The sequence below is a fragment of the Macaca mulatta genome, chromosome 3 (assembly GCF_049350105.2).
Source record: "Macaca mulatta isolate MMU2019108-1 chromosome 3, T2T-MMU8v2.0, whole genome shotgun sequence".
Taxonomy (NCBI): domain Eukaryota; kingdom Metazoa; phylum Chordata; class Mammalia; order Primates; family Cercopithecidae; genus Macaca; species Macaca mulatta.
Window position 1 is genome coordinate 31,925,078 of NC_133408.1, and position 26,401 is coordinate 31,951,478.

The 26,401-nt window shown below is 35.4% G+C and overlaps 1 protein-coding gene across 9 annotated transcripts in view; it reads right to left on the reverse strand.

Moving 5' to 3' along the window:
- USP25 (ubiquitin specific peptidase 25) overlaps positions 1-26,401 on the reverse strand; it is a 143,559-nt gene that overhangs the window by 84,514 nt on the left and 32,644 nt on the right. For all 9 annotated transcript variants that reach the window (XR_013414951.1, XM_015133106.3, XM_015133105.3 and 6 more), the window contains exons 3-4: positions 23,345-23,489; positions 11,569-11,692 (exon numbers count right to left, since the gene is read on the reverse strand). Coding sequence is in view for 5 of the 9 variants with exons in the window: in XM_015133106.3 (XP_014988592.3) it covers positions 11,569-11,692; positions 23,345-23,489 (269 nt within the window). In the remaining 4 variants the exon portion in view is untranslated. The remainder of the gene's footprint in view (positions 1-11,568; positions 11,693-23,344; positions 23,490-26,401) is intronic.

Here is a 26,401-nt window from a genome sequence, read left to right on the forward strand (position 1 = left end):
CTAAAACATGGAGTAAGTTCTGGGAAAGGCAGATAAAAACGATACCATAAAACAAGTAGTACCAGTGATCCTACGTAAGAGATAGAAGAGGTACCCAGCAATTGACTAGTACCAGTGCAGATAGACAACAATTATGTAAAAAGAGGATTCTACAGCACAGTCTAAAATATAAACTGCTCAAAAGTCTAAAAGAACCAGACATAATCCTGAATCTATAGCATATGAACATCTGTCATTATATTTAACTACTAATTATACCAAGAAACAAATCCTTCTTAATAATGTCAACAGAGCAGATATAAGCAGGAAATGGTTCATATACACATTAGTTACAGAAAACTTGAGGACATCTGATTTCTGCACAATACACCCTAAGTATATTTTTCATATTCCAGATCTGGGCTAAGATTACTAAACCCCAGGAAGGTCTTCTGAAATGTTTTAAGTATAGTCAATTCCTTTATGCCCCTCTTCTGCTCTACCAAAAAATACACACCACTTGATTTGTATGTTTACATATAAAATATTTAATGAAACGTCACATTGATATATTGAGATAATGTAAGCTTTTTAGTTCCTTTGCCTTCTCTCTCCCCACACAGAACTTGCAAGAATGTGTGGCCTCAAATTTACTTCTAGGAGCAAGTAATGCCTGAACCATTTGTCACACCATTCCAAAAAGGAAGTTAGAAGGGCAAGAAAGTTAAGGATATGAACCAAGACAACATCTTCCCAGCACTCCTATACAACTTTCTTTACAGAGGTCAAATGAGGTACAAAGTGTAACAACTTTGATTAAAGTTCAAGAGATGCATGTAACGGCTCATTGCTCCTCAAAGTCACCTACGATCTAAAAATAATAACCATTCCCTAAGTAGCTCAATTCAGTCATATGGAAGATATCATCATTCACTGTAACAAAAGTACGGGTTTTTAAGAAACAGGTTTATCATAATACACCTTAACCAAACCACATGGTAGAATTATGGTGCAAAAAAAAAGAATGTAGGTGAAAGGGGAATGCCATGATTTCATGACCCTCTTAATTTAAACAAATTTTATCACCAGAATTTTACAGCATGCCTCAGTAGGTTTCCTCCTACCATCTCCTCTTGGTTCCTAAAGAACTTAATAAACACACTTATCACTGTGCCAAAAATATTAACCAGTGTCTCCAATCAGTGTCTGAAAAGTAGAAACAATAATTTGCTTTACTGCTAGAGGGAACATTATATAATGAGGGATAAACACGTTTTTTAAGTAAATGGATGATTAAGATATTAAATGCTGCTACTTCTTGGTTACTGATTGACTCATTGTAAAAGTCAACCGCTAGCTCAAATACTGCTCTATTGCTACGCCTGATCCCCTTCTGTAATCTAGTACTGGCACCATAAATCCAAACTTTTTATAAAGCAAAATCCTGCATAAGGGTTCCTTCCCGGCCTTTCCAATGATACCACCCAAGTTCTTAAGTATAAGGCATGTAATAGCTAAAATCCAGTTATTACCAGCTGGTGGAGGAAAAAAAAAAATAGGTAAATCTCAGAGAGCTCAGAAATAGCCTATAACAAAATGTTTGAAGGGTAAACTCAGAAGCCACAAACCAAAAACCAGCCTGACCTATCACCTTGCTTTATCTTCTCAAAATTGGTCATGACCTTGGTATTAAGCAATATAAAAAGATGACAAAATGTTTTGCTGCCTCTTTTCCTTCCACACACTACACTAAATGTTTAAAGCATTTACATATGGTAGATGTTCATGTTTCCATTAAATTTTATTACACAATGGTTTTCTTTGGGGGGAAGACAGGGTGTTATTATTTTATCATTTTGTGTTGTTAAATTGCCTATAGCAGTAATACTGAACATATCCCACTTTATAGCTCACCTAAGCCCCTTTTTGGGAAGTATTACACTCACTGAGAAACAAGCATATACTTTAAGCTATATAGATCAACCAGAAAGAAAAAAAAGGGGGGGAGGAGACATCTCATTTGATTTCCTAAAAAAGCAAAAACAAAACTAAGGGTATTTTAATTGGGATCAAACTAAACCCATAAATCAATTTAAGAAGAACTGACCAGTTTGACGATGGTCAGTATTCCAATTCATGAAACAGCGTATGTTTGAAAATATTTATGTATTCTTTAATGTGTCTTAATGATGTTTAATCATTTTCTTCATGGACGTTCTTGTATATTTCTTAGATTTACTCCAGGTAACAGTTTTTGTCAAAAATCAGTTGGCTGTAGGTGTGTCCATTTCTGGGCTATTCTGTTCCACTGGTCTATGTGTCTGTTTTTTACACCAATGTCATTGTTTTGCTTACTATATTCTAGCAGTATATTCGGAAGTCAGGTAGTGACACCTCTAGCTTTTGTTCCTTTTGTCAGGCTTGCTTTGGCTATTTGGGCTCTCTTGTGGTTCCATATGAATTTACGGGATTGTCTTTTCTAATTCTCTGAAGGGTCACTGGAATTTTGATACGGACTGCAGTAAGTCTGGAGATGACTTTAGGTAGTATGGCCACTTTAACAATATTAATTCTTCTAATCCATGAACATATGATGTATTTCCACTTGTTTGTGTCTTCTATTTCTTTGCTCAATGTTTTATAGTTTTCAGTGTAGAGATCTTTTCTCTCTTTAAATTTATTCTTAGGGTATCTTGATTTTTTGTAGCTATTGTAAACGAAATTTTCTTAATTTTTCAAATAACTCATAATTAGCATATACAAGTGCTGATTTTTGTACATTAACTTTGTGTCCTACAACTTTACTGAATTCATTTATGAGTTCTAGCAGTTTTCTGGTCAACTCTTTAGGGTTTTCTATATTTAAGATCATATCATCTGAAAACAGATTACTTTCTCCTTTCCAATTTCGATGTCTTTTATTTCCTTCTCCTGCCTAACCGCTCAAATACTTCCATTACTATGTTGAATAGGATTGCTGGAAGTGTGCAGCTTTGTTAGGTTCTTGATCTTAATGGAAAAGCTTTCATTTTTTTCCCTATTCAGCATACTACTAGCTGTAGGTTTCTCAACTATGGTCTTTATTGTGTTGAGGTACATACTTTCTCTATCTATTTTGAGAGTTTTATCATGAATTATACATCAATAATTGTATCACAATAAATGATACATACATTTATTGATTTGTGTATGTTGAACCATCCCTGCATCTCTGGGATGAACCCTGATCACAGTGGATGACGTTTTTAATATGCTGTTGAACTGGGCTTGCTAGAATCTTGTTGAGAATTTCTGCATCTAGGTTCATCAGGGATAGTGGCCTGTAGTTTTCTTTTTGTTGTATCCTTGTCTAGTTTTTGAATCAGGGTAATGCTGGCCTCATAAAATGAGTCTGAAAGTATTCCCTCCTCTCTAATTTTCCAGAATAGTTTGAGAATTAATATTAGTTGCTCTTTAAATGTTTGATAGACTTCAGCAATGTAGCCATCAGAAACTGGGCTTTTTTTTTTTTTATGTCAGGCTTCAGTAGTTCAATTCTCTCACTCATTGTGGTCTGCTTATTTTTTTTCCATTTCTCCTCAATTTAATCTTGGTAGGTTGTGTGTTCAAGAATTTATCCATTTCTTCTATATTCTAGAATTTGTTGGTATACAGTTGTTCATAATAGTCTCCTGTGATCCTCCAATTCTGTGATACATTAGTAATGTTTCATTTTTCATGTCTGGTTTTATTTATTTGAGTGTTTTTTTTTTCTTTGTCTAAAGGTTTGTTAATTCTGTTTATCTTCTCAAAAAAATTTCATTGATCTTTTGAATTGCTTTTTTAGTCTCCATTTGTTAACTTCTGCTCTAAGCTTTATTATTTCCATCCTACCAATTTTGGGTTTAGTTTGTTCTTGCTTTTCAAGTTTCTCTGAGTTGCACAGTTAAGCTGTTTATTAGAAATCTTTCTTCATTTCTGATGCAGGCATTTATTGCCATAAACCTCCCACTTAGAACAGGTTTCACTGTGTCCCATAGGTTTTGGTATAACGTGTTTCCATGCTCCTTTGTCCCAGCGAACTTTCTAATTACCCTTTTAATTTCTTCACTGACCCATTGGTTATTAAGGTGCATATTAACTTCCATGTATTTGTTGGTTTCTAATGTTTTTCTTGTTGTTATTTCTAGTTTTATACAGTTGTGGTCCGGTAAAATACTTGATACCATCTCTAACATATGATCTTTACTGGAGAATATTCCATGCACAGTTGAGAAGAATGTGTATTCTGCAGCTGTTAAGGTTCTGTAAATGTCCACGGTGTAGTTTAAGTCTCATGTTTCTAAATCATTTGTCTATTGTTAAAAGTGGATGCTGAAGTCCCTAATATTGTTGTATTGGAGTCTATTTCCCCCTTTAAATCTAATAATATTTTCTTTTATGTATTTGGATGTTCTGGTGTTCAGTGCTCATTTATTTACAGTTTTGTTCTTGGCGAATTGATCCTTTTATTATTACATAATGACTTTGTCTCTTCTCACAGTTTTTGACTTCAAGTCTACTGTATCTAGTGCAAGTATGGCTACTTCTGCTCACTTTTGGTTTGTATTTGCATGGGGTATCTTTGTCCATCCCTTCACTTTCAGTCTATGTTTATATTTAATGATGAGGTATGTCTCTTGTAGGCAACATATAGTTGGGTCTTTTTTTTTAATCCATCTAGCTGCTCTGTATTTTTTAATTGGGGAATTTAATCCACTTACATTCATGGTTACTATTGATAAGTAATAATTTACTCATGCTATTTTGTTTTCTCAATATTTTGAAGATCCTTCGTTTGATTCTTACCCTCTTGTTTACTTCCGTGGTTTGGTGGTTTTCCATAATGCTAAGCTTTGTTTCCTTTCTCGTTTGTCTATCTACTATAATTTTTCTTGTGGTTACCATGGAGCTAACATAAAGAGTCTTATAGTCACAACAGGCTATTTTAAGCTAATAACAACTTAACTTTGGTCACACAAAAATAATCTAGACTTTTTCCCCTCACTCCCCTACCCTGCCATGTTTAGTGTTTTGATCGCTATAATTTACATCTTTTTTTTTTTTTTTGGAAACGGAGTTTCGCTCTTGTTGCCCAGGCTGGAGTGCAAGAGCGTGATCTTGGCTCACCGCAACCTCTGCCTCCCGGGTTCAAGCGATACTCCTGTCTCAGACACCCAAGTTGCTTGGATTATAGGCGTGCACCACCATGCTCAGCTAATTTTGTATTTTTAGTAGAGACTGGGTTTTTTCATGTTGATCAGGCTGGTCTCAAACTCCTGACCTCAGATGATCCGCCCACCTCAGCCTCCGAAAGTGCTGGGATTAGAGGCGTGAGCCACCGCGCCCAGTCACATCTTTATCTTTCATGTGTTCCTTAGCCACTAATTGTAGCTGTTGATGTTTCTGACCTTTTTAACTTTAAACCTTCATATTAGAGGACTGAAGGAATTATACAGCACCATTATAGCACTGGGGTATTCTGAATATGATTATGAATTTACCTATATTGATGAGTTTTGTATTTTCACATATTTTCAAGATATTAATCATTCTTTCATTTCCTATTATTTCCTGTGTTTCTGTAAGACCAGTCTAGTGGTGATGAATTCTGTCACCTTTGCTTGTCTGGAAGGTCTCTATTTCTTTTTCATTTCTTAAGGATAGCACTGCCAGATATATTCTTTGCTGACAGTTTATTTATTTATTTATTTATTTTTTCCAGCACTGTGAATATGCCATCCCACTCTCTCCTGTCTTGTACTACAGTCTCTGCTGAGAAATGTACTGACAGTGTAATGGGAATTCCCGTATATGTGATGTAATGTTTTTGTCTTACAGCTTTTAGAATTGTGTACCTTTGAGAGGATTTTGGGGGGTTGAATTTAATTGGGGACCTTTTTATTCCTAGCTGTCCATAACTTCCCAATACTTTCTTCCAAGAAGTGAAGAAGGGCACAGACAATCTATTTAACCAAATGGGTGGTCTATGCCTTTCTTCACTACTTCTTTCTCTGGCACTCCCATAATATGAATATAGATTTGCTTAATGGTGTCTGGTAAGTCCTACAGGCTTTCTTCATTCTTTGGTATTCTTTTTTCTTCTTCTTCTTCTGACTGTGTTATTTCAAAAGATCTGTCTTCAAGTTCAGAAATGCATTATTCTGCTTGTTCTAGTCTGTTACTGTGGCTCTCAATTGTATTTTTTTTTTAATTTCATTCACTGAATTCCTCAAGCTCCAAGATTTCTGTTTTGTTCCTTTCTGTAATATCTTTGTTCAATTTCTCACTCAGCTCATGAATTTTTTTTTATTAATTTCGTTAAATTGTTGTATTCTCTTACAATTCAGAAGTTTCTTTAATGTCATTATTTTGAATTATTTTTCATGCATTTCATAAATATTCTTTTCTTTCGATTCTGTTACTAAAGGTGCATTGTGGTGCCAGCTTTGGACACCAGGTTTGGAGGTGACAGGTTTCCGTGCTTTTTCATGATTCTTCTGTCTCTATGTTGGTATCTGTGCATCTAATGAACAATTGCTTTTTCCAATTTTAATGAGCAGTTTTCATAAGAAGAGGCTTTTTCCTGTTGATGGGTCCTAGGGTGCTGACTGGAAATGGTGTGTTGGCTTTGGTTCAGGGTGGACTCAGTAGTGAGGTCTCCATACACATTATTCAGCTGGAATCCTCACCTGCGATGTCCGTGATTATCTCAGTGACCTGGTATGCAGGAGACCCTGACTGTGGTGGCATGGTTTTTCTGGAGTTGGGGGCAACAGGCTGGTTGCTGGCCAGGCACATGCTGATGCAGCAGGCCAGAAAGGTTGTACAATGGTCTTTCCTGAATGGCAGGGTTACCGCTGGGCTGGCTATCAGGCCAGGGGTGGATGCATGCAGGTCTGGAGGCTGTGCATGACTCTGGTGATGTAGGGTTGAGCTGTGGGTAGAATGCCTCCAACCCAGCTACTGGACTAAAGGCAGGCAATTGTGGCCCAGCAGCTGTGCAGAATCCTCCAGTGATACAAGCAGACAACCTTTGGGCCAGCTGTTCAAGCTGGGAGCAAGTTCACACAGGCCCACTGGCTGTACACTACTCTCTCCCTTGGGGTGGGGCCACCTCCAGGCCAGCTACTGAGCCAGGGACAGGTGTACACTAGCCTGGTGGCTGCATGGGGCTGCCCTGCCATGCAGGCCCACCTGCTTCCCTGGGTAATAGGGAGCCTTGTGGGTTTAGGCATCAGGGCCCCAGTAGTAACTTTGAGCCTAGGCTCCAAGTAGCCAAAGTATTAATGCTAGAGGCACTTGTGTGAACTTTGCGGAATGAAGGCAATGCCTCTGGGATACAGAGTGGCTACTGGCCTCCAGGTCAGAAGCACTCCAGATGTGGGCTTGGTTTCACAGTTGTGCCATCCCTCAGCTACTCGGGTTGCAGGGATGCAGAGTGTCAAAGAGGTTCCTGCTCTGGGGGAATGCAGCCACATGTACTTTCAGCAACTGTTTATGCTGGACTTGGGACCTGTGAGGACTGGGGAACGCTCTTGTAGCAGTGACTGCTGGCATCTGCGGCAGTGATGAGTTCTCATGATTCCCAGCTTACCTTCCTTCCTAGAAGAAGAACCCCCAGCTCTGATTCAATCCTGGCAGGGGAGACAGTATGGCAGAGACAGGATACTTTGCTCTCCTCCCTGTGGAGCTATTCTTGACTCCATGCTCCACAGGGACTTTGCCGTTCTCCTGGTGCTCTCCAGTGCATTTCCTCAGTCACTCCAGACAAAATAAACTTATTTATTGTTCTGGTTCCTTTTCGCGAGGGGGATGAGAGCCAAGCAACTCTAGTCGGTGATCTTGCTGACATCACTTCCCATCACTCTTTTTAATTTTAGCCACTGTGATGGATGAATGCTCTAATGTGTTCTTCAATGAGATGAACAGAATAAAGCTTTTGATCAAACTTGCACAACCCAGACCACCACCCCTGCCACAATCGTAATACCCAAAACGGAATCACATCCGCAATCATATGCAGAGTACACATTAAGGAACTCGATGTTTCTAACACAGAGGCTACCACAACTTGTCAGACATGTGACTCCTACCAAAAGCTGACCTGTGTATCTGACTGCATGGGGTGTGGCTCCTGCCACCCGGACAGACTGATTACATCGGCCAGTTGACCCCTCTTCCTGGGGATATCAGTGGTACCTCACTGTTGCTGATACTTTTTCAAGTTGCACTGTCGCTGTTCATCAGTCACCTACAGCCACAACCTTGTGGCCCCAGAAACTAATCTGTGTCATATTTCTTACTTTTCCAGGCCATCCATAATCTGACATAATGCACCCTGATGGTTATTCGATGGCCCTTCATGCTCCTTAGCATCCACAAGTATCTGGTATTACTGAGCACTGAAATCCTCCTTAAAGATCAATTTTAAAAGATTTCTAACTCTGCCTCCCTCATCCACTCCTGTTTCACACACCGTCTTTAGGCAGTTCCCTTTCACACTGCTTCCTCAGTAATGATAAGGATAAAAAATGCAGGCGTTATACAGACCTATTTTAATAATTCAGAATTCCACCCTGACTATTCCTGGACACGATCCTTCTTTCTTTCCCCAATGGCAACTCCAGGCTGAAGATAATAAGAAATAACTAGCTGAAACACAGAAGTAATGAGGAAAAAAGAGAATCTGCAGTCTACCATTTCTTGAAATAGTTGAAGGTGCATGCTCTTTGTAACAATTTTAGCTAGAAAACTTAGCACTATCTTCTAATGAAGCACTTCAAAGTTATTTCATAAGGCAAGCCATTTTCACAAGAAATATACCATAGACACAAACCAGTCACAATGTAGTTTATTAACAAATTTCAACTGTCCATATTCCACTTGTGTCCTGGAAGTGACAATCAAGAGATAATAAATACATCCAATTCTGACACTAAAAAGTATATAAATACTTTGAAAACGTTCTACTTAAAAAATTTTATCATGAAATATATAAATGTCTAAACACAGGATTCTAAGATGTAAAACGGTAGGCTTTATCTCATCTAATTATACACAATGTAGTATCCTAATGTGTAATTTCACATTAAATTATGTCTACTAAAATATAATAAGCAAATGATTCTGGAATTTTATTTGCAAAGATTTTCCCTATATGAACTTCAGTAATAAAGAAGGAGTTAATTTACTTTTAGCATAATATATAAATGTCTTCCTTTAAAATGTATCATTTTCTCTTTTGAATTTAGATTTCTATACCTTAATAAACCCATAGGAGCAAATATATCTCTGATAATGTTTAGCTAGAACTCTCCACATCCTCTTTTTCGAATACAACATGATCGACATGAGTTTATTAAACGCATATTTTGCATTGAACATCCATTTGTTCATTACGGGTTATTGAATTTACACATAATTAATATGACTCTTTTACTTCTAGGGAGTATAGTTTTATGGCATGTTACACTATGCCAAATCTCTATGTCATCTACAATAATAATATCTACTAAATATTTACTATTTTTAAATTATATTAAAATGCAAAAGACCTAGAATGAAAAAAAGCATTATCTGAAGAGATTTTGTTTTGCCATTTTGGATAAAAATAACTATCCAAAACAATAATATAACATATACATTGAACTGAGTATCAAATTAGGAACGGCCTTCATCCCTTTTTATATTATCTTACTTTTACTATATAATTAGTACATGTTGTTTTAATTAGAAAACACATAATAGAACTACTGATACTAATTGGGTATATAAGCTCACACACATTTTATATTCATATGCTCATATAAATTCATATAAACAAAAGTATAATTCTAAAAATAATATTTGTATCAAGTATACATTCTTTTCATAACCCTTTTCACATAAAATCATGCCCCTTACATATGAAATCCAACTCATGTGTTTTGTATTTAAAATATTTCTCAAAGTTTAAGTATTATCAAGTTTTATAATTATTCAAGACAATTATGTATTGCAATACACATTTTAAAAAGAAAAAGAAAAGGCCCAATTCATAGAATTTCTCAAATGCTTCAGAAAACAAGCCTAACTACGTATTTTTTGGTTTTCATTTAAAATTCCTGGCAATAAATATTAGCCACAACTAATGAGGGGGACAACAGATTTTTTTTTTTTTTTTTTTGAGACGGAGTCTCGCTCTGTCACTCAGGCTGGAGTGCAATGGCGCAATCTCAGCTCCCTGCAAGCTCCGCCTCCCGGGTTCATCTCATTCTCCTGCCTCAGCCTCCTGAACAGCTGGGACTACAGGCGCTGCCACCACGCCCAGCTAATTTTTTTGTATTTTTAGTAGAGACCATGTAAGCCAGGATGGTCTCGATCTCCTGACCTCGTGTTCCGCCCGCCTTGTCCTCCCAAAGTGCTGGGATTACAGGCTTGAGCCACTGCACCCAGCAGACAATAGATTTTAACTAAGTCTTTACATAATATAATGTCTTACAAAGTAGTTTCCAAAGTAACATTTAAAGACATTAAAAAGTTGCACTAAGATAAAAAATTATATACCTTTGCTAAATATAGCATTTTGAAACATTTCCTACCATATAGTAATCTTTGATTACTTGGAAAGAAATATCCTATTGATATTGTGCCAAGAAAAATTACCTGAGAAATTTGGTACATTCTGTTACCAAAGGACTATGTTAAAGGAACACAGCATTAAAGTCGTAAGACGCATCTGAGCTGTGTGCCTTTGGAAAAAGCATTTAACCTCTTGCAAGCTAAATTTCTTCTGCAGTAACATAGAGTTACCACCGCCTTCAAATAGTTCTTTGGAGGATTACAGTTAGTTATAATTTAATGGTTTATTAAATTATTGTATCTCCATTTTTAGAGGTATTATGAAAACCAAATGTATTTTTTAGTCCTTAGATGAATCGAACTGTTTCAAACTAAAAAGTTTTAGTTATTAAATTAAAAACAGCATTCTAGCACACATCTTGGAGCCCTGCCCATTTATTTGAAAAAAATATATAAACATATTATCATACTATAGACCAGAGGTCGGCAAACCACAGCCGAGGGGACAAATTCAACTAGCTGCCTTTGTACACCAAGATTTATTAGGATACAGCCAAGCTCATTATATTATGTATTAGCTATGGCTGCTTTTGCATTATGGCACCAGAGCTGAATAGCTATAACAGAAACCCTATAGCCAACAAAGCCAAAAATATTTACTATTAGCCCTTTACAGAAAAAGGATGCTAACCCTTGCTATAAATTGTTCTAAATTGAACAGTGCATCCAAAAAAGATTAGAGGACGAAAAAAAATGAAAAAAATATTAAAATATGTACCTAAATGTAATCCCTCATAACACCAACCCAAAATCTTAAAAATGTAAACCCAATTGCAATCAAAACTAAATATGAAGATTTTCGTTACATAAAATTTTAAAATACACAAGCATATTACTAGTTTAGAGTAACAAAGTATATCTTATTACCTCTTAAAATTAATTTAACCCAATTAATGATTTCTGTTTTTAAAAGTGCTTATATCTGCTTTATACAAATTATGTTTTTACCTGCTAATGGCTTGTTCCTCATCAGTTATTCCAGTCTCCCTGAATGCCCTGTTTGATTCGGCCAAACTCAAGGCAATTGCTCTCTGAAGATCATCTTTATCATCTCCAGTGAGATCAATCACATCTGAAAAGCAAAACTATCTTTCTCAAAATTAAAAGTAAAACAAAATGAAAAGTAATTCTTATTATGGAGATGTTATATCCAATAATACTATTTAAACCAGTCAGTACCAACTAATTTTGTATTTCTAAAAGCCTATCTAAAAATAAATGCAAACACATTTTTAACTGGTTATACTCAGTAACTCAATGATTTTTTTGATAAAATATACCTAAAGCAGTAAGTAGAAATATATTTCACTGCAGAAGAATCTCCATATTTACTACGAGGTATCTTATTAAAAGCTAATAAGCAGAGAGACTGCTGAGAACAGTTTATCAACAAAAACTGAAATCAATACAATTAAACACTTACATTTCTGCTTTCTGAAGTTAACCCAACTACATACACATTACATTCTGTCCATACTACTACCATCTAGACATTATCAAATTACAGTAATTAACAATTTGCCCTCAAAAATTGATGTTTCAGAAACTGACCACAGATGTACATTTACATACACATTTTCTAAATTCTGGAAGAATGTTCCAAACTATTAACAGTGGTTAACTCTGAGGAAAAAAGTTATAGGAGTAGGAAGTATAAGAATCTTTTATTTTCTATTTAAATACTTCTACACAACCTGAATTATTTAATAAATATGCAGTCCTTTTAATTTAAAATAAGATTCTCATTTCACAAAAATGAAGAAATATACAAGTGAATGAAACTAGCCCTCTTCTAACAGAAAATAATGGCCTTGATGCTATTAAGTATTAATTCTTTTTCCAAAGAATAAAGGTTACAACTAATACCACCTTCAATAAAAATGACTTTTAATCCAATTTCCCAATATATATTGGTCAATTTCCCCCAGACGATGCCAATGATAAATACTCCCATTATCATTTAAACAATGATGGAAACCATAGTATACTGCTAAGTAGGGAAGTGATAACAGGTGATTATGATCAGAACAATACGATCAGAAACAGAAACTATCTGTTATTATCTTTGCACGGTTGGGATTATGCTTATTTGTATTTTGGACATGTTTTGCCTTCATTTTACTTATTTGTATTTTATTTTTTAGAGACAGGGTCTCACTGTGTCACCCAGGGTAGAGGGCAGTGGTATGATCATAGCTCACTGCAATCTCAAACTCCTGAGCTCCAGTGATCCTTCCACCCCAACCTCCAGAGTAGCTAGGACTACAGGCATGCACCACTTGGCTAATTTTCTTTTTAATATTTTGTAGATACAAGGTTTTGCTTGTTGCCCAGGCTGGTGTATTTTAGACACATTAAAAATGTTTTATTTGTAATCACACAACTTTAGAAGAGGGAAAAAAAAAAAAAAAAAAGAGGATAGAGGATGGAGGATAAGGTGGCTTTATTTTACCATATGGCTATAAGGTTTTACATAGATGCTAGAAAAGCATATTATATATTTAATGAAAAAAAGTAATATATATTGATGTTTTCCAGAGTCTACTTCTATTTTTCTCCACACGTTCTCCAAATAGTAGCTTGTAAGAAGATTTAAAATATTAGAAAGAATACCTGATCATGGAAGGAAGTGGTGGTGCTTTTTAAAATGTCTTTAGAGAGTATAATACCTCACAAAAGTATATTAAGTAGAGCCCCCCCAAAAATTCAAGCAAGTAAAATGTGAAAGATTTATCTAGCATAGTAATTGAAATCGTGAATCACTTTACAGACAACAGCAGGCCAAAGGTTTTATAAGTCTGGTTACAAAATCCAAGTCCACCCAGACCATAGCTGCAGATGAGTGTCACCCAGAACTGGACAGCTGAGCATAAATACTGATGAAGCAGCGAGGGAAAAAAGGTATCGAATGCCTCATAAATATGAAAGCTATCTTGGTCATTAAAATGGCTAGAACTTAGGTAAGTAATGAAAGGATAATGAAAAGTGGAAACAATTTGAAAATCACAGAGAAGCAGAAAAACAGGGTTTAGGTATGTGATTAATCAGCAGTCAGATTCCATTATCTCATTCCCCTAAGTTTACTGTCTTCAACTATAGAAACTAAACATTAAAAAAAAAAAAAAAAACAGAAAAACTATCTTCCTTATTCACTGGCAGTTAGGGTTTTGGATGAAATTTAGGCTTCATCCATTAGAATGCACTAACATGAGATACGGAAGGCAGAGTGATGGGGGAAAGCCATTATCCTGTTGCCTTTGGCTGTTTTCTCTAGTGTGATTGAAAAGATTTAAGTTGTTCCACAGTAGTATTCCAGGCTCCAATTTCCAGCTTTAAGAATGTCAAGAGATGGAATATAAATGGCAACTAGACTTTGCATTCCAATTTCCAGGCATAGCTCAGTAGGAATTACCTAATCCTGGCTTCCTGTTTCCTGGGCTGCAGCTATAGAAGAATGTTCTTGAACTCAGTAGTCCTACAGGCTGCTTTCCTAACTGTGACAGAAGCAGCAGCTTCCCTAACTGATCAGTCCTGCAATGATGTGGGAGTCATTTCAGAAGGCTGAGCTAGAGCTTTCCTCCAGTACTTCCAGTGATTTTTTTAAAGAACCTAATCTCCCCTGTATTAAATTCCTTATTTGAAAATTTCTAGAATGTTTACTGTATCATGACTGAAAAGTAAAACAAATGGGCTACAGCCAAAACTAATTTAAAAATAGCAACAACTTACACTTCACCTTTTCCTAATTTATCAATTGTAATTTAAGCAACAAAAAAGCAAAAAACAAGGTTTTTTTCCCCCAACGTATTTTATAAATGAAACCACTGAAGTTCTGGGAAATGAAGCACATCATAAGAAGAGAGAATGGTGCACAGGCTTCAAAATTTAAGTCTTCTAACTCTTAAATCCAGTGGTCTTTCTGCCTTGCTAGCAGTTCTTCAAATATGGTCCACTGATCCTTGGGGTCCCCAGGGCCCCTCTGAAAAAAGGGAGGAAGGTCCTCAAATAAAAAAATAATAATACACAGATATTATTTGCCTTTTGTAGTCACATTTGCACCCATGATGCAAAACAATATTGAATGAAACTGCTGCATCTTAGCACAAATCAAGGCAGCAGCACCAAGTTGTGTAATTCATTGTATTAGTCACAAAGACACACACTCACTGTTTTAAACAGAAGCCAAGCCAGTTTCTTTTAGAATTATGTTCTTGACGAAAAGATTAAACCTAACTTTATAAAATCTCAAACCTTGATTTGTGCTTAATTCTAACATAGTAAGTACATATAAAGTACTTCTGCGATATATCCAGAGTATGCTGTTGCTAATAACTAGTGCAAAATGAGTTACAGCTTAACTGATTTTTCCCAAGGAATGCAATTTTTATTTAAAAGGAAAACAAACTACAAACTAGAATTATTCAGACTTCAGTATTTAGCAGATGTTGTCTGAGAAAAAAAAGTGAGCCTGTTGCTCTAAGGAAAACAAATGTATCTGTTGACAATAATTAGTATGGAATTTTCAAGTAAAAATCTAAACTTTGAAAAACCTGTTTCTACCACTGTGAACTTGGTATCTTCTCAAAACTTAAAGGCTTGTATATGAGTGGTGATATTAACAAATTCAACTTTTTCTTATAGTAGACATTCTTCAAGCATTTAAAAAGAAATCTTTTCAAATTACCAATGCACAGTGTTACAAAATCATGCGTGGGTAAAAGATCCATTCAAAAAGCAAGAAACATTAATGGATTTTAATGCAACATAATATGAAAAGGTCATTGATACCACTATAGAATAACTGATGAGATTTCGAATTCCACATCGCAACTAATCTTTAAGAAATTACCAACTGTTAAGTTTGGGTATAGCATTAAAAAGAATATCCATTATTATCTGATTATCAGTTAAAATACTCCTCCCTTTTCTAAATTATTATCTGTGTAAAGCCAGATTTTCTTCACAAACTTCAACCAGAACAACTTACCGCAATAGAATGCAAACCTTCATAAGCACATTGGAGACTCTAGTTCTCCTCTAACATGGCAGACATTCAAGACTTGCAAGAATGTAAAGCAATGTACTCTTCTCACCATTTTGTTTCAGAAAATGTATTTTTCATAAAATATGTTATTCAAACATAATAGATTGATATTTTAATATGAATTAATAGCCTAAGCTTTTATCAGTTTTAATTTCTAAAATAGTAAATTTTATGTACACAAAAGCTCTGAGGTCCTCAATAACTTTTATAAGCATAAAGGGGTCCTGAGAGCAAAAATAACAAAAATCACCATCTATTCCATGTTCTTAGACATAAGTGTTTTTTATGAAACAAATCATAATTGAAAATGGTTTTCTTTGGTTTTTACAATGTGATTTTAAAATATCTGAAATAACTGGCAAAAGATTAGGAGACTGTATGTGTACAATAATAGGTATTTCTTCCCTCATGCTCTGGGAGGAAAAAAAAAAACATCAGACGACCTGGTTACATGATCCCTGCATGGTAATAATCATTTTGACAAAGCTAGTGTTGTAGGAGTAGCAGCAGCAGCAGCTCTCTTTAGATAGAATATTCACTCTCCATTTTGCCCCCACCCCCAACTTGGCCAGTCATACACGTTCACATTACCTTCCTTGCCCTTGCATCCTTGCATATCTTGTACCTTACATGGGTGTAAAAGGATAAAGCTGCTTGTGGCTAGAATGACACTAAATGGCTCCAGCTACTCCAGCCTCTCCTAGTAGCTCCGATAGCGGAGGGTTCAGTATATAGGCACACCTGTACCCCAGCTGGGAATCTGAGCCTCCAATCCCTGGTATAGAGGAATAGTAGTCTTTAATGCTGGAAACGTTGGTTGAGACCAGAGACTAACAGTCCTTAACTGAAAAGCTGGGACTTTTTCCTTTAAGCAATGGAGGAGGTTTATTTATTATTTTAATTTCATTGTAATTGTAGCAATTTTCTCCATGATCTTCCTATTACTCCATAAAGCTGCTTCTTTTCACAGGGTATTTTAGAACAATATGACAATCCTGAAAGATAGCTGAATTCTGAAAGATCCCTCATATACGGTCCTCACATACGATCCTGAAATATGCCTCACATATCAAATGCAATCCTGAAAGATACCTCACATACCAAATTCATATAATTTTAAGACTAGTAAACGAAAGTAAAATGTTATTTCAACAGACTGGTTAAATCCAATTTATTCTTTTTCTGGACTTAGTGGAATAATGATTTGTGTAAAACATGTAATGAATTATCAATTTATAATAAAAACTAGTGCTCAATATTCTCACATGCTTACAAAAGAAACAGAGAAGAAGTCTGGCTGTAAACAGCTTCTAACTGGTAAAAATCAGTTATAAAAAATTAGCCTTTGTAAAACTTACATCTCAATGCCAGAGCATTATTAATACTTTCATATCTGTGTCAAGGCAAGACCTTGGTAAAACACTAAAAACATTATTTGTAACCAACCCTCCCTCTAGTATTGGCGTGAACACAATTCAATAGCACACACATGGGAAGAGTTAGCTGGGTGCCACTGTATAAAATCATGTTACTAATGCATCTAAGCAGTAATCTACATTTTTAAGAGAGTCCAAATTAAAACATTTTTCCTGTAAAGTCAGAAATATATACCAAAACATGATACTCATCCTACCAAATCTTTCACTTTCAAAGGAACACCATTTGAGTAAAACTTATACACCAACTACCAAACATTTCTCTGCTAACTCCAAAATACATGCTAGTCAACAACTTATCAATGAACTAGACTTCAAACATAATATATGCATTGCTCATAACTCATAATTCACTTTCCCATGGAAATATTATATTAAATGGGAATGTGAATTATGTAAGTGAATCTTACTTGAACCTCAGGTTTCTAAGTAAGTTCACAAAAGCCTAGTTGGCCCATAATCTAGTTGAACTATTATATATGTAAAGATTTTGAATTCAGAAGAAAAAAAGAGTTATTCCACTGTTTTCCTTATCTATATAGAATAAACCTACGGGAAATACTTAAAAAAATAAGCCAAGTTTATATTTACTGTCAGCAAAGATTTCTAAGTAAGGGAGTGCAAGAGCAGAAAAAAACTGGGTAGTGAAGTGTGAGAAAAGTTGCAATAAGAATATGTAGCAGGGCAGGAGTAACTGAAGGGAAAAGTCTACATATAAAAACTGACAGATCTGCAAACCAAATGGTTGTTTTGGGAGATTGATAGAAGAGCTACGAAAAGAAAATAAACAAAACAAAACCCTGGACCATGAGAAGAATGGAAATACCCTTAAGAAAGAAAGGCAAATATTAACATCAGGATGTGCAGCAAGAGATCAGAAACGAGAAGCTGCCACTCCTGCCCTCACTCGTTCAGCTTCAACAAGGTTGTGTCCTCACCACTCATCTCGAGGGCCAACACACTGCTGCATCAGGCCCTGACCTGGGATGCACAACTTCCAGAAAGCCAAAAAGTTCATGCTCACACTTCGCTCAGGTGTCTGTACAAATATGAGCTCTTCTACACTACTTAAAATCACGTATCATCCTATGCCCAGCCGACAAGCACACCCCCACCACCTTCTCTGTCTATGTCCAGGTCCACTGTTCTTCAGGAACTACTTATTACTATCTGACACTGTTTGTTTACTGTGTACTGTCTTCCCTCTATGTAAACTGAGACTCTGTATGGTTTCTTAATGGTCCATAAAAGTACTTGCTACATATTAGACAGTAAGTATTTGTTAAAGAAATAGGGAATAGAGCTAAACACTGGTGAGTCATCTTCACAGTGGCACTGATCAGAAGATGAGAACATATCCTCTACCTATTCAACATCTTTCAAGTGAAAGGGCAGACAGCATAGTTAGGTATCATGTTGCAAGAATCTTCAAAGCCAGAAGACATAAACAATATAAAGTGTTTCCCACTCCACTCTCCCATTCTCCCTTGCTCTCAGCTTTCTTCAGATGTTCCTACTTTTCCAATTTTCTCACTGTTAAATTCAGATTCTCTAACACAGTGTTGTAAATTAGAACTTTCTGTGATGATGGAAATGCAGCATTATCTGCACTGATCTGGTAGCCACCAGAATTACGCATTTCAAGTGCAACTGAGGAACAGAATTTCAATATTATTTCATTTTAATTGCCATGTGTGACTAGTGGCAACTGTATTGAACAGCTCAGCTTTAAATGGTCTAGTTCTGTTTCTAATAATAGCTGCTAAAATCACAGTGGCAGCATTGGTAAGTAAGGAAAATGAGTAGTAAGGGAGTCATTCCAGAGTTTTGTCATGAATTCTACTGTTTTTCAATTTTTATTGTGAAAAAATAGTAAAATTAATCTCCCATCTTAGTCAACAAAAGTACAAAGACCATGGCTATCATTCTAACCCAAAACTGAAGAAAAATCGAGTTATACAAGTCATTCTGCAGTTCATATCTAATAAAATGCATCTAATCAATTTGAAGCACCTAATTGCACCTATCAAAAGCACCTAAATGCACCTAAATTTTCACACCATTTAGCATCTCATGTTTTAGGCTTCATCTTGACTTTCTGTGAGTCATCAAAAACCGTTTTACATCTTAGAAATTCCTAGGGAAAAACTGAAGTTATCTGGGCAGTGGGAAAAGTATCAGTGTTCAATTAATAATATCCTCAACTGTTTAGCATAAGCGAATCATCCTAAGAATAAAAGCACTAGAATTGGATCTATTTATCACAGTTTAAATCACTATTACTGTGGCCAAGCAAGATAGCCATAACTAGAATTCTAGGATAGAACCTCCAGGTTTTTCTCCCTTTCCATGCCATCTTTCCAAATAATTCAAGATGTTTTAGAAAAAAAAAAAACAAACAAAAACCATGGCTTATAAATGTTTGAAGAGTCTTATCACCTAACATTCATTCCAAGTCTTATACCAATTTCTCTAAAACTTAAGTCAGTATGTGGCATTACTTTCTGTGTTAAAATTACCTACCCAAATCCCTCTTATCTTTTGATCGCTCAATTGTAGCACATCTTGTTCTGGAGAGCATATACTGTTTTTTCCTGTTTTAAAAATGTTCCAAAGAATTTAACGGTCACAAAATAAAAAGCATTACTATTAGATTTCAAATTGGGTGAAAGCCCTGTATGGTCATGTCTATGACAGAGTTTGCCATGACACAAAAACTTGGCAGAATCTCTCCTCTGACTGCTAATCACACCTATAATGCTCAATACCTGGCATTGTGTCCTGGTCTCATTTTCATTTGTGTTTTTGACAGCAAAACTCCAAAACAATTTTATTCTCAATTTATGCCAGGGACAAGAGGCACTCATTTGACAATCTATAATATTTGATCTGGACAAGATATCCAAATAATAAAAAAAGCTACCTAGAATGTTTGCTAATCATAGTACAAATGATTTGGGCTTTTTCCCAGAATTCAACAGAATTACAGTATGGAATGTAATCAAGTAATATAAAGACATCAGGTATATGACTTCTAAACTCTTTTTTATGCAGAGCACAAGCTTTCCCTGATATGTCTCCTTTCTTTCTCAAAAGTAAAAGGTAAAAAATACACCAAAAAGGCATATAATTGTCCAACTACTGAAAATATATTTACTTCTTCAATATTAAAGGAAGGCTCACAAATTGTTTTTCAAATCCAGTCACATAATTTAGTTTAGCCTCTGACATACCAGGTATGCATAAACAAAAATTTCTCCATATGTCCCAAATATAACTTCCATGTGATATTAGTTTAAAAACCACATTTTTCTAGTCAGCAAAAAAAGAAAAAAAAAAGTTTTATTCCTTCTGAAAGAAACAGTCTATTGTAAACAGTGATATTCCAGCTCATATCAACAGGAGGCATATGTATTTGGTATTAGAGATTTTTATTTCAGAAGACAGATGTTTTGTCAGCACTGCAACCAACAGATAATATACTGAAAGTTAGCATGACTTTGTTTCTGCTTTAGCCCTGGTTTTAAGAGATTTTATACCTAAAAAAGAAGAATGGAAAAAAATTCAAAATAAAAATCCCTGCCATATTTGAAAGAATTAAGTGAAACTGTGGTCAACCTTTAAATAACAATGTATTTCATACAAAATGGAGAAAGTGTTCAAAAAGGGTTTTTATATCTACAACAATCCCTTGAAAACTCTCACACTCTGATCTATTCTTCCACATTCCTACAGCAGTTAGGTAGATTTTTTTTAATAGAGACCTGCATTTGAATATATCTATTTGTAATTATTTTCTCTTTCCTTCCCACATGTTTTACCACACCTTCCAAGAATTAAAAATACAGGACTTCATTTCTGCTCAACAGTAACTGCACAGTCACTTAAAGAGTATTTTTTTAATACCTGCTGAAAAGCATGATATCTCCTCACTTTCTCAGTTTTAAACCATGTAACACTGTATTTGGACACTACTGGCAGGTATGTTTAATGGAAAAGTATTACTGTTACTCCATCAGTTAATTTTTTTTTTCCTGGTTTGATACTATCATAGTACAATCACCACATTAAATTCCTACAACTGTTTGCTGTCAATAATCTCAAACCAACTTTATGGACACACTATCCCAACTGGCATCCTGATTAGAGGGAAAGCACTTAATACATATTATGTATTATGTGTTTTATGGATAAAGAAACCACAACAGCAAGCAATTTACTCAATATGACAATCAGTTGAGATGACAACAGAAACTTCATTTCTCTACTTTCTATTTCAAGTGGAAAATAAAATTACTTCGTGAATATTTTTCAAGAGATCCACAAACACACAAAAAAAGTTGTAATTATCAGCAAATGAGACACACGCCTCCTGAAATCAGGTCGCCTTCTCCCTAAGGGAACCTATTCAAATTTTATTTGTCCTCCATAATATTTTCACTATTCCCTATTTAAAATCTTAAACAGGTGTAACCACGTGCCTTATGCAGTATTTTCTCACTTTGCACAGCAAATATTTTCTTTTGTGTAGGACACATACAATCCTAATTTCCCCCTTTTCTATAAATATACTATGTCATGTCACCAAGTATACCATCTATATTAAGAGTTCACAACTAACAACAATGATCTCTGTTTAGTCAATTTCCTATTTGCTTCACTTAAATCAGGAATATTTTAGGCAAAATTATCCTTTTCCCTTTTATCACCCATCTAGTTTCTTTTTCCCCTCGAGTCTTGGAACTTTGAAATATCCGAAATATTATTAAGTACTCATTTGTCTGATATTTATACCACTTCTCTTTCAACTTTTTGCAACAAACTTCTCAACTTCATTCCCTTTCATTGGTTTTGAAAGAGCTTTACTGCACATATTATCAAAAATAACTCAGTGAACATTTTTTGAGCACCAATAATGTTCAAGGAAATCATTTCAAAATAGCAGAGTGCTCATTAAGACAGAAGCATGCCCTGGATGCTGGAGAAGCACTTGGTCCTAGCTAGAGGCCAGGAAAAACATTCTCCAGCAAGCAGCTCTTTGGCTAAATCTTTCAAGACCACAACAAATTAGGCGAGGGAGGAAAAGGCCAGAGTGCATTCAAACAGAAGAAACAGCACATGTAAAGACAGAGAAATTAAATAGCACTCAGTACGAGAGAACTTCAAGCCATTCTGTATTATCACAGTGTTGAATGACAGGAGGAAAACAGTGGAAAATGAGGCTAGAAATGTGGATTGGGGTCAAGTCACAGTTTGCCTTGAACTTAGACACTAAGTAAACGGGCCTGTCTTATAGATGCTACAAAAATTCTCCCATCACCCATTAACTGAGACAGGAATATTCTAGTTTTCTCTGACACAAGATCATCTGTGTAGCAAAAATACTAAGATTATCCTGAAAACTAAAAATTAAAATATTTTATCAATAAACATTAATAAACATCTACGTAAATGAGTTCTTTTCCAGTTGCTTCCTGACTTTGAGAATGTCTACAAACAAAATAAGAAATTCTCTCCAAATATACGTCAATAATCAAACTTCGTAAATCCATAATGCATAAAAGTAACTATTTTAATGTAGTACAATTATTAAACTATAATGAGACATGGAGGTAACTGAACATAGTTTGAAAAACTGTGTGCTACACAAGTATAAAGTATTCATATTATGAAGAAAAACTTAAGTCCCACATAGAATCTTCCACATGTATGTATTTGTGTGAATCTCCAGAACACTTTTTCCAAGTTTTCTTTTTTTTTTCCTTTTGGATGAAAGGCAATTTCATTACACATTAATAAACTTCTTCGCCAAAGCTTCGTTTGGAAGCAGGGAAAAGGAAAGGGAAATTTTATTAAATGGTAAACCTATCAGCAATTAGAAATAATACTTTAACCTCAGAAGTAATACTAAAGCCTCTACCAGCACTGAAAATCTATAAAATAACGGTGCCCATTAAAAATTCTAGTTCTTCCTTTTATGAATGTAACTGCAGCTATTCGATATTTCAAAGCAATAAATACTATATGAAATGCTCTATGAAAAACCATATAACTTACATAAAATCTTTTCCTTATAATCTGAAAAAGATAATATATGCTCTTTTCAACTACACTAAAAAGAACCAAGGTTAATAGAGTTCTTTATTGGTTCTTTACCTCTGCTTAAGCAACATTAATATATTATACCAACAAAAGTTTTTCAGTATGTTTCTATTAAAATAATAAGAAAAGAAAGAAAACTTACTTGTATCTGCCTGGCTTCCCACACTGATGTATCTATCATTGCCAGGAAGTGCTGTTTGGTAGTAAGTTGCCTCCTCCTGCTGAGGGGTCTTAGCATTCTTCGCAGTAAGGAAAGCCACTGCTAATTCCAAGTTTCCATTACTATCCTTCAAATATCAAGAAAAGAGTATCAAGTGTTTTGAAATAACTTTATACAATATCCTCCGTAACACTCTAGAACAAAACTGCTTTAGATTTGCAATTAATCTATATGATTCTAATTTTATAGGGTAAATGCATCATACATATAGTATACTATACCAACAGTAATACCTTTTTTACTAATTAAAACTACTGCTACAATGTAAAAATCCATCTCTAATTTCTTAGTCTTCATTACTTTCCTATCTGCTTAATAAGAGTCAATCACAAACTTCTACTTTTGAACAAATAAACTAAAAAATGTCTTCTGGAACTTGCCATACGAAAGAGTGCAAAATGGGTATTTAAATTAGTACTTCTACAAACAAGGACAATAAAAGATATTCCTTTTAATCCGGGTGCTGGATATATACTTAGGGGCAAATTTCAGCAAAATGTCAAGGACTCACAGGAAGAAAATGGCAAAATGTACTGAAGGGCTTGATAATGTGGAACTATGGAGAGACACACAGAATTCTGGACAGAAATACTCAACACTGTCAAGATGACAATCCTGCTCAAATTAAACATATACATTTTACACAGTTCTCATCAAAAGCACAGCCGAATAAAAGTATTCTAAAGTTCATTTTGAAGAAAGCAGATGCCAGAATAAGAATTTTTAAAACAGCAAAATGAGAAGAGACGTGCCCAGTTACAACTTTATATTCTCTGCACAACTGACAAGTAAAACGCTAGCACTAAGACAGTTAACTGAAACAACACAGGAAACCCAGATATTCATAACGAAGCTATCTTTGTAACAGAAAACCAGACCATTAGCCAGGCAAGGGGCTCACGCCTGTAATCCCAGCACTTTGGGAGGCTGAGGTGAGCGGATCACAAAGTCAGGAGATCAAGACCATCCTGGCTAACACGGTGAAACCCCGTCTCTACTAAAAATACAAAAAATTAGCTGGGTGTGGTGGCAGCGCCTGTAGTCCCAGCAACTCGGGAGGCTGAGGCAGAAGAATGGCGTGAACCCAGGAGGCAGAGCTTGCAGTGAGCCAATATCGTGCCACTGCACTCCAGGCTGGGCGACAGAGCAAGACCCCGTCTCAAAGAAAAAGAAAAAAGAAAACCAGAACATGAAAGGTTCTGTAGGTTCCCTAAGAACTCAGACATGCACACGGGTGTAATAAGAAGCCAGTGGAGTGTTTTGAAAAGCAATGACACAGTATGAATTACATTTTAAAGTGTTTACTCTGACTATATATTAAGAACAGACTACAGGAGAGAAAGGGCAGAAGAGAGCGTCCAATATTATTGCTTTCTTATTAAATGTGGGATATGACAGAAGTAGGATCAGGATGATTCCAAAATTTAAGGACCGAGCAGCTGGCAGAATAAAGTCCCCAAGACCTACCCCAATTCTAGCAGTCAGTGACGAGAGGGGTAAGGGTGCAGTTTCAAAAGCACCACAGCTTTCAAGTATGCTATCCGTCATGATCATTAGACAATTCCTAAGTGACTCATCCAAAATGTAAGATACACTATGTTAAATAAGTAATCTAATAACAAAATAAATCTCAATGATGGCTAACATTTATTGAGCACTTACTATATGCCAAGAAATGTGCTGTTTTTCATATATTACCTCACATAATAATTTTAAAAAACAGCAGGAATTTACACAACTTGAAGTTCATTTACTTTTTAGAGCTAAAAACATGTTCTCAAATGAAAAGTACCAAAATTAATCAATGACGTTACGGTGCCCAAAAGTAGACTTCTTGTCAGTATTTATAATGGCCAATGATTAAGGTTTAAATACACTCTTTTCCCCCAGCTACTGGCAACTGAAACAAAAATTTTGGAAAATTAAAAATACCTATGCTTCACACAACCTACATCAAAGGAAATGTGGATAAGACTTCATTCGAGCTATATATTTTCTAAGATTTAAAAAAAAAAAAAGCGAACTCCCCAATTTACCCTGGCAAGTTCATAGGCTATGGCCTCACACTCAGCAATACATAATGAAAAAGGCAGTTTCTGAAAACAAACATGGAATTTAGTAATGATATTTATCAGAATAAAAAGGGACTAGCAATTATCTAAATGTCATAATCTCTGCTTCCTCTCCAAATACTTACAGTGGCTTTATACACTGCGCGTTAATGCTCTAAACACGACTATTTCATGATTTTCCTGATGGGAGAATAAGGTGAAGCAAAGCTTCTAGTAAAAGAAGCATAAATTAAGTGTGGCACCCTGGGATCAGGCTGCCTTGGTTTCTATTCCAAGCTTCTCCACATACAGGCTGTGTGATCTTGGGCAAGTTACTTTAACCTCCCTGTTGCTCATCTTTTCAAAAGCGGGATGAAACTAATACTTATCTCATAGAGTTATTATTAGGATGAGTTAGCCCACATAAAAGTACTTAAAATACTGCCTGGTAGTACTAAATGTTTAAGTAGTACTACTTATTATTATAATGACTTTTATTATAATCATCTGATAGATTATTTCTAAAAATGAATAAAGAACTCTAGGCTTGAAATCGAGTTCCAAAGGATTGGAGCTGTGTATATAACTGCAATGGCAAAAATGCTATATTGTTTTTAGCCTATAGTAGTAATATGCAAATAAGCTTAAAATACTGTACAGTTCTGTTTCTTAAATAGCTTTCATTCACTCTTTTTCAATGTGAGTATCCACATGATATGACTCATTTGGATGTCTGTGTGAAAATGAAGGTCCAACTAAGATATGACCAAAGTGACACATTATAGTTGTTGCCTGTACTGAAGAGGTTGAAATTGAACGTTTAACTTAGGGTGTCATTAGCTGAATGGGTACAAATTTATATCTCTGCTTCTCGGGAGAAGAAAAATGTAAGCTTTCAGCCTTCTATTAATTTTCTACTTTTCCCTTC